General features: G+C 45.1%; 1 protein-coding gene across 1 annotated transcript in view; it reads left to right on the forward strand.

Annotated features, from left to right (window-relative positions):
* The window catches only part of PCCB (propionyl-CoA carboxylase subunit beta), a 50,732-nt gene extending 41,995 nt beyond the window's left edge, over positions 1–8,737 (forward strand). The window contains exons 12-15 of the mRNA XM_040348709.1: positions 1,448–1,548; positions 3,898–3,996; positions 4,993–5,092; positions 8,352–8,737. Of these exons, the coding sequence (XP_040204643.1) occupies positions 1,448–1,548; positions 3,898–3,996; positions 4,993–5,092; positions 8,352–8,473 (422 nt within the window). The 3' untranslated portion in view covers positions 8,474–8,737. The remainder of the gene's footprint in view (positions 1–1,447; positions 1,549–3,897; positions 3,997–4,992; positions 5,093–8,351) is intronic.
* The last annotated feature ends 225 nt before the right edge of the window (positions 8,738–8,962 follow it).

An 8,962-nucleotide genomic window follows, 5' to 3' on the forward strand; every position in this document is an offset into this window, starting at 1 on the left:
TGAAAATGTTTTAGATAGCTGTGTTAAAAAAAAAAAAAAAAATGCTGTAAATAAGGAATGCTTTCAGAAATAGAAGTGTCAATAGTAATATATTTTTTTCAATGAACAAATAGTAAAGTAAATGAACAGAAGAGAAATCCAAATCAATATTTTGTGTGACCACCCTTTTGCCTTTAAAACCGCATCAATTCTTCTAGGTACACTTGTGCAAAGTTTTTGAAGGAACTCTGCAGGTAGGTTGTTCCAAACACCCTGGAGAACTAACCACAGACCTTCTGTGGATGTAAGCTGCCTAAAATCCTTCTGTCTCTTCATGTAATCCCAGACGGATTTGACGATGAGATCGGGGATCTGTGAGGGCTAAACCATCACTTCCAGGACTCCTTGTTCTTCCTTTTTTTTTTTTTTTTTTTACACTGAAGATGGCTCTTAAAGGGGTTGTAAAGATTTGTTTTTTATTTTTCTAAATAGGTTCCCTTTTAAGCTAGTGCATTTTTGGTTCCTTCAATTTCCCTTCTAAATGTATTTTATTTTTTTTTGTCTGAATTTCTCACTTCCTGTTTCTCCTCAGTAAGCTTGTTCCCATCATCCGAGCCATTCTGGCTGGGGGTTAGTCAACCAGAAGCTTACTGAGGAGGAACAGGAAGTGAGACATTCAGACAAAGAAAAAATAAAAACATTTAAAAGGGAAATCGAAGGAAAAGGTAAGTGGACCAACAATGCACTAGCTTAAAGGAATCTATTTAGAAAATAAAAAAACAAACCTTTACAACCCCTTTAATGACATTGGCTGTATGTTTGGGGTCGTTGTCCTGCTGCAGAATAAATTTGGGTGCCAATTGCATGCCTCTCTGATGGGTATGGCATGATTGATCAGTATCTGCGTGTATTTCTCAGCACTGAGGACACCATTGATCCTGACCAAATCTCCAACTCTATTTGCAGAAATGCAGCTCCAAACTTGCAAGGAACCTCAATCATGCCTCACTGTTGCCGGCAGGCACTCATTATTTCTATACCGCTCTCCAGCCCTAACGGCCTCCTTTTTGAAAGCATTCTTACTTTACAACATTTCTTTGCACCTGCCCAAAACATTTGGACAGTGCTGTATGTCAAGACCCTAAACATTTAGGAGTTTACTCTTAATAAATTAGGTTAGTATAGTGTTAAGAAGAGTTTATTGGCTGCTGCAGGAAAGTTCCCATGTAGCCATGCGTCTTTTGTGCACATTGGCATATTTGTTGTCAGACCTCCAATACACATCGTTGCAGAGCTTGAAATAGTAATGGCTATGCTGGATTACGAGAATGTCTGTCTATACATTATGCTTGCATCTGAATTGCTATACTCAGTTTGTAAAAGTGAAACACTTACAGGTTACTTCAGTAAAATTGGTAATTTGGCTTCTGTTTTTTATTTCATTTTAATATGTTTGCCTTTTGACCAGGCACTGCTCAGGAGTATGGAGGCATTATCCGGCATGGAGCAAAACTTTTGTTTGCATTTGCTGAAGCTACCGTCCCGAAGATCACAATCATTACTAGAAAGGTGAGGACATACTGTGAACAGGATGATCAGCCCCAATGACGTACCTGTCACCCATTAGTATATAAGGGCATTACTTATTACTAACGGGAAGCCTGCTGTGTGGAGGAAATTGACTCTCCTCAAAACATCCACAGAGAAGGCAATTAACGGGGGTGACCATTAAAGGGCTGATGTCTCCAAAACTTTTTGCCATAGAAAACAGTTGGCTATCGGCTTCAAAAAAATGTTTTTGGTTTGCTGAAAAATAATTTTGGCAAAAACTGTTTCTGAGAACTGGTTGCTTTTTACTATCCAATTGTTGAATGCAGTTTTCAAAAAGGTAATACTGCAAGCTTTTAGGGCTTGTTCACACCAGTTGTATTGATCAGCAGTCTCAGCACAAGGGCACTGAGAAAACTGTTCTCTATGTACCCTGTTCACATCATACAAGTGCATTGCAGAAAAATGCAATACAACACACCTTGGCATACCACAATGCACCACTGAGCATAGTTGGTGCTAATTAAACCTTGACTGCCTTTCTCTTCAAAAGATGCATACATTACTTGAATCCAACGCTTGAAGCCTGCACATTACAGTCCAGTAGTCTTATATGCAGGGATGGACTGGCCATTGGGACTACAGGGAGTTTCCCGGTGGGCCGATGGCTCAGTGGGCCGCTCCTCTGTCTCTCCCTTCCCGCAGCGCTCACCTGGGGGGAGCAGAGAAGCAGGGGGGATGACAGAGGAGCATGGGGGGAGGGGACAGACTGCTGGCTCAACAGCTATGGCCTGGAAGTTTCTCACTTCTGCCTAATCTTGTCCCATAAGGGGGGGCACCAAACTGATTCTTTGCCCCGGGTGAAATAATGTCTAGCTTCCCCACTGGTACTGCCTATAAGAGTACCAGTACTAGCCGTTCTACTCTAATAAAGTAGAACGGCTAGTGAAGAGGGAGAGGGGGATAGGGTGCCCGGGGGGGGGGGGGGGGGGGGGTGTGCGGGAGTTGTCCGGCTGCCATGGGAGAGACCTGTCAAAGTGGGCCAGTCTGGATAAAGTCCAGGGCCAAATCTTTGTCCCAGTCCAGCCCTGCTTATGTGGCTGCATCCCTCTTAAGTAAAAAAATAAAATAAAAAAACCTGACTTGTATAACAGTCTCTCCCACTTAAAGCTAAAAAGCAAAACAAAAACACAATGCACACCAGCATATCCATTATGCACACCCATTGAACATTCTCTCTTAGCGCCCTGTATTGAAGCAGTCATCACCCCCTTCCTGACCAGGCCAATTTTCAGCTTTCATGTTGTCGCACTTTGAATGACAATTGTGCAGTCATGCTACACTGTACCCATGTGAATTTTTTATATTTTTTCACACAAATAGAGCTTTCTTTTGGTGATATTTAATCACCACCGGGGTTCTTTTTTTTTTTTTTTTTGCAAAACAAACAAGTTTGGAAAAATATTTTTTTTCTTAGTTTCTGTTCTAACATTTTGCAAATAAGTATTTCCTTCATTGATGTGCCCTGATTATCAGTGTAAATGTTCCCTTTCACGCTCCCCTCTCTTCACTCTGTGACAACACATGAGATAAGAAATGCTGATAACTGACAAGTTTGTTCGCTTTTTATCAGCTGTGATTGGACACGGCTGATCACATGGTTAAGGGCCACTGTGATTGGACCAAAGGACACAGTGTTCAGAGTGCGCCCCAGCGGGTGCGTGTGGATCTGGGAGTATGTCCATGGACTACCCTCCCAGAACTGGACAACTGCACTGTAGCCGTCTTTCAGCTATAGCGTGGTAATTGGACTTCTGGTGACAACTCCAAATTTTGGATTTGCTTTTATCTGCTAGAGCAAGTGAATTGCCCCAGTGGGTACACAGACAAGAGTGGAACTTGTCAAGAGGTTCTGACCCTTTCCTACTTTATCCAGCACTAAAGTTTGGGCTTTTTTTTGGATACACTTTTTAGCCTTTTGTTACCAATCAATGTGTTTTCAATGGATTGCAACTGAGTGTTTGATAACAATTGGTTATAATCAGTAAGCAGTGTGATATTACAACTGCCTGTGTAGTTTAATGTTGGTAGGTTTCAAGCTATAGTGTTTGTACTTTTTACAACTAAGACCTATCCTGCCTGTAATAAACTGTACGTTTACTTTCTCCACCTACATATCCCCAACAGGTAATACCCGTTGTATCACTTGACCTTTCTATTTAGATATTAGGCTCTAATGAGCAGGGCCCTCTTGATTGCTCTTGTATTGCAACTGTATTGTCTGCCTCCATTTTTGTAAAGCACTGCACAAATGGTTGGTGCTGTATATTAATAATGATTGCGCTAACATATTTTCTTGTTTGTTATCAGGCATATGGTGGTGCCTATGATGTCATGAGCTCAAAGCATCTGAGAGGTGATGTCAACTACGCCTGGCCCACAGCAGAGGTTGCTGTTATGGGGGCAAAGGTAAATCCAGATTTTTGTAAAAAGAAAATGGCAAGAAGTCTCTCTCTCTCTCTCTCTCTCTCTCTCTCTCTCTCTCTCTCTCTCTCTCTCTCTCTCTCTCTCTCTCTCTCTCTCTCTCTCTCTCTCTCTCTCTCTCTCTCTCTCTCTCTCTCTCTCTCTCTCTCTCTCTCTCTCTCTCTCTCTCTCTCTCTCTCTCTCTCTCTCTCTCTCTCTCTCTCTCTCTCTCTCTCTCTCTCTCTCCTCAATTTTTCATGTCCCTCTCAGTCTGTGACACGCTGTCACATATTGGGCAGCTATCTTCGCCATTGGCTCCTCTTCTCCCAGTAGAATTTGGAGTTTCCTCTTCTGTAGAATTGAAGTCCGGGATGAGAGCGGAGAGCAGCCATGGGCCCCTTTCACACAGTCAGTTGGACCCTCCATTAACCTGTGAGTGGCAGATGTAAACAGACTTGTGTGTGCGCTGTGTCCGCTCTGCAGACACGGACCTGCCATCCACCTGCTCTGCTCATTGTGGCCCGCGACCAGTTACCAAGACGCTTAAGTGGCCCTCTCTCCAAAAGGTTGGGCACCCCTGGGATAAGCCAATAACGCAAACCTGTTTTGCTATGCTTGGGCAACACACAGGTTTACTTTAAATACAAAATAACTATATATTTTTTTTCACTTGTTGATAGAAAAAATAGGTGGAGAAAAGTATGAACAAAAAAATATTTTTTTTGCCCAACAGATGTAAATGGAACAGACATCCATATGTGTTTTTTTTTTTTTTTGTGTGGAAATAAACAGATTTGGAGGTAAAGAGACTTGTGTCTCTTTAAATCTATTTGCTCATAGACCTACATTGTCGTTCAGACTGGATCCCTCTGAAAAGCTGACAGACAGATCCATGCTGTACACCCGTTTGAAAGGGCCCCAAGTTTATAATGTGTAACTGCAATAGAATTTTTCTTCAGTGTCAATTGATGATATAAAGCTGATGTTTTCTATCTTTTGCAGGGAGCTGTACAGATAATATTTAGAGGAAAACATAATCAGGCTGAAGCAGAGGCAGAATATGTGGAGAAGTTTGCCAACCCTTTCCCTGCAGCAGTCAGAGGTAAGGCTTCTGTGAGACAAGTTCGTTGTAACTATGTGACCGAAATATCAACACTTAAGGTAATAGTAAACTCTCGTTGTGTATTTTTACCACCAGGTAAGATTATAATAAAGCTTGCGTGTAGGTAAAATACATTTCTCCTAAATGTGCCCAGTTTTATGGAGATATTCTAGCGAGCAGCAGCCTGTGACGTCACCAGCGTATGTGCGCTAACGGAACAGAATACCTGTACCATTCCTTCAGAACTGTGTGATGTGGGCACCCCCTGTCAGCGCAGTTTACCCTTTTAGTTAGATCAGTGGTGGGTGAATTAGGTGAAATTCTGTTACTAGATAGGAATTTCCACACCTTTGAAAAAGTGTACCTATTTTCTCTTCCGTTCATGGACGGACACAGCAGCCTTTGACCTTAGGGTTATATCCGCTTCCTTCAGGAGAGTTTAGGCAGAAACAAAGCACTTTAAGTGTTAACAACACTTTTCTCAGTGCAGCTCCTCCCAGGGGGCGTGGTTCCCCGGGTATAACCCACACCCACACCCTGCTCTAGCAGCTTCCAGTTTTTTTCTGCCTAACGACAGGACAGGTGAGGTCAGGCACTCTGGAGTCCCTGTACTCTGGAGATTTTTTTTTTTTTTTTCGCTTTTTATTGTTTTCCTGCATTTTTGGATCCTGAGATTCTTCTATCAACTGCCGACTGGGTGACAGGCTGGGTCTTAGACTCTTGTAGTCCCCCCATGTTCGGCCTACGAGCATGTGCTGGCCCTCAGCTCAGCTCTGGGTGTCCACGACAGGCACCTTTGCTCCAGGGGCGGCCGGGGGAACATCTTGTTCTAGGGCGCACAGATGATGGTTTTGTCACAGTGTGTCTGGCCGACAGCCATGCCGTTTATGCGGACGTTGGTTCTGTCCGGGATACCTCCAGCCGGTGGTCGCAGGACGGGTAAGTAGTGGCCCCTTGCTCAGGTAAGGTGGTATGGCTGGAAATTTCCCCTGGGAGGTCGACTGAGGGTTTGCCCTGCTTTCCTCTCTCCCTTATTTCTCTCCCTCCTTTCCCATTTGGGTAGTGGCTGTGAGGGGGGGTTTTCAGGGGTCTCTTTATTACTCCGGGCCTGTGTGTTAGCGGGGGCTGTGTGTGTTCCCTGCTGAGCCTTTTGTGTGCTGCGCTTAATATGGCTGCGCTGTGGTGCTATGTCACTTTTGGTGCTTTTTAAATGCGCAACGGCCGCAATTTTGCCGTAGTCGCGCTTTCTATGGCTCGGCGGCCATTTTCCTGTGGTCCTATGGCGTTTTTTTCCCATACGGCGGCCATCTTGGATTTCGTTTAGCCTCGTGCGGCCGTTCCAGCGCTGCAAAAAGACCGCAAATCCACCTGAGGGGACAGACGCAGCGCAGCCGGCTTCTCAGCACACCTCAGGCTTCTCTCAGCTCGCGCTGCACCGGGTGGGGTGGTGAGTTTGCCTGGGGGCCCCAATACTCTGTTGTAACGGCCGGGAGGTGACCGTGGGTGTTTTCTGCTTTGCAGTTTGGGTGACAGCGGTGGGGCATTATGGAGCCTGGAAGGTACTTCTTCCCCAGCTAAGCCTGAGTTAACTCTTGCTGCCCCCCCCCCCTGCCGCATCTGCTGAAGCAATGTCGGTGGCGTTTTTCTCACCAGGTTTGAAGCGACTGGATGGTCGGATGGGGGGTATATTAGCGCCCCCTCCCTGGCCTGCTTCTGGGGATATCTCTGACATGGTATCTGTATTGTCAGATGATGCGGGCTTAACCCACGTGGACAGGGAGAGCGACTCTGCTTCAGGGTCGGTTGCTGATAGGAATTGTTGGAGCTATTTTTTCTGCGGGCGTGATACTCGGTACTTGAGAATGTGGCGGGGGCACCTGGTGTGCCAGTCCCTTTTGTGTCCCGCAAACCGCCACGCACTGAAAATGTGTTTTTCTGTGTGTTCCTTTTTTGGACAGTTTGTTGTACAAGGAATGGGCTACGCCGCAGACAGTTTTTGCCTTTGCGACCCGTTATCCCTTTGTGGAGGACCTTTTTAGTAAAAGTGGGTCTCTCCTCCGTCCGTGAACCCTCCCGTGTCCGGGTTGAGCAAACCACCACATTGGCCTGTGGATGGGGCTCCTGCCTTTAAGGACCCTGCGGATGGGAGAATGGAGGCTGTGGCCCACTCCATCTTTGCAATAGTGGGTTTGGCTGTGAGACCGGTTTTGGCCAGGGCTCTGGTGTCACGGACTCTGACTGTACGGGCAAAGCTTTTTGCTGCAGGAGCTGGAGGCACAGGGTGCTTCCGAGACCTGTAAGGACATGGCTGAACAATTGGTTCAGGGTCTGAAGTTTGTCTGTGAGTCGGTCCTGGTTACGCTCTTGCTTTCCAGGGCTTCCGCCTATGCGTGAGGGTTCTGGGTCTGATGGTGGCCTCTTTCGAGGCAGTTCCTTATGCCCAATTCCACACCAGGGAACGACAGAAGGAGATTCTGTCGCATTGGGACAAGCTCCCGTCTTCTCTGGATTACCAGATTCAGTTTAGTCAACTGGTCAAGTCTTCCCTGGTGTGGTGGCTGACGACTCCGGTGCTTCGGACCGGGAAGTCATTTCTACCTTGCCACTGGACCGTGGTTACGACAAATGCCAGCCTCTCCGAACTGGAAGCTGCTAGAGCAGGGTGTGGGTTTTATCCAGGGAACCACGCCCCCTGGGAGGAGCTGCACTGAGAAAAGTGTTGTTAACACTTAGGCCCCATGCACACAAGAAGCAATTACAAACACCTCTAAACTCACGTTTTCAAAGACAAAAACCGGCGTTTAAAACGCAGAGTTTTGCCGCGACTAGCGGCGTTTTACCACGTTTGCGGCTGTCAGCGCTTATCTCAGACATTGTAGACCCTCCCAAAGTTTAAATAAAACGCTTCTGAATCCAAAATTTGGCGTCTGAAAAAACGGACATAAACCCAACTGCTTTAAAACGCCAAAAAACGTGATTGTGTGCATGGACACATAGGATAACATTAAATGTGTTCAGGGGCAGTTGAAAAAAAATGCCCAAATGCCTCTGAACTCGAGTTTAGCAGCGTCTCGTGTGCATGGGGCCTTAAAGTACTTTGTTTCTGCCTAAACTCTCCTGAAGGAAGCGGATATAACCCTAAGGCTGCTGTGTCCGTCCATGAACCTAGAGAAATAGATTTTACGGTGAGTACAAAAATCCTATTTTCACTGTATGTATTTTGTTTCTGTAAAGTAATGACTGACTTTTTTTTGGACAGGATTTGTTGATGACATCATCCAGCCGTCTACTACTCGCATGCGCATCTGCCGTGACCTTGAAGTACTTGCAAGTAAAAAACAAGTAAATCCATGGAAGAAACATGCAAATGTACCTCTGTGAGGTGAATCTGTTACAACACAGTGCATTCCTGTCTGGGAAATTACAAGACTGGTTTGTGTCAAACTGGAAAAGCAAACCCTACAACTGTTTTCTATGGACAAGGAGATGTGATTTCCTGCAGACTACAGCCAATGTAAATGTCTGCTATATTAAATGCTGAAAATACAAAGAAAACTTGACTTGATTTGAACAATGATTATTGCTGTCTGCTGTTACAGCCAGGACATTGATTTTAAGGATAATAAACCATTATAATTACAATCATTGTTGGGATCAGAGTTTTATGGAGATTTGAATGGTGCCAGTGGTCTCTGCTCTGTTTATCTGTACAATAGAAATCTATCTTACCGTTTTATAAACAAGTCAGCAATGGCAACTCCATTATTTACCCTACAGGGGCAATGCTTGTCTCCTTTATTTTTTTTAGTGACTGCAAACAACTGTTCGTGTCTGACATGAACATATCTACATTGCCGTGTGGGGGGCATA

This window comes from Rana temporaria, chromosome 4, assembly GCF_905171775.1.
Source record: "Rana temporaria chromosome 4, aRanTem1.1, whole genome shotgun sequence".
NCBI lineage: Eukaryota > Metazoa > Chordata > Amphibia > Anura > Ranidae > Rana > Rana temporaria.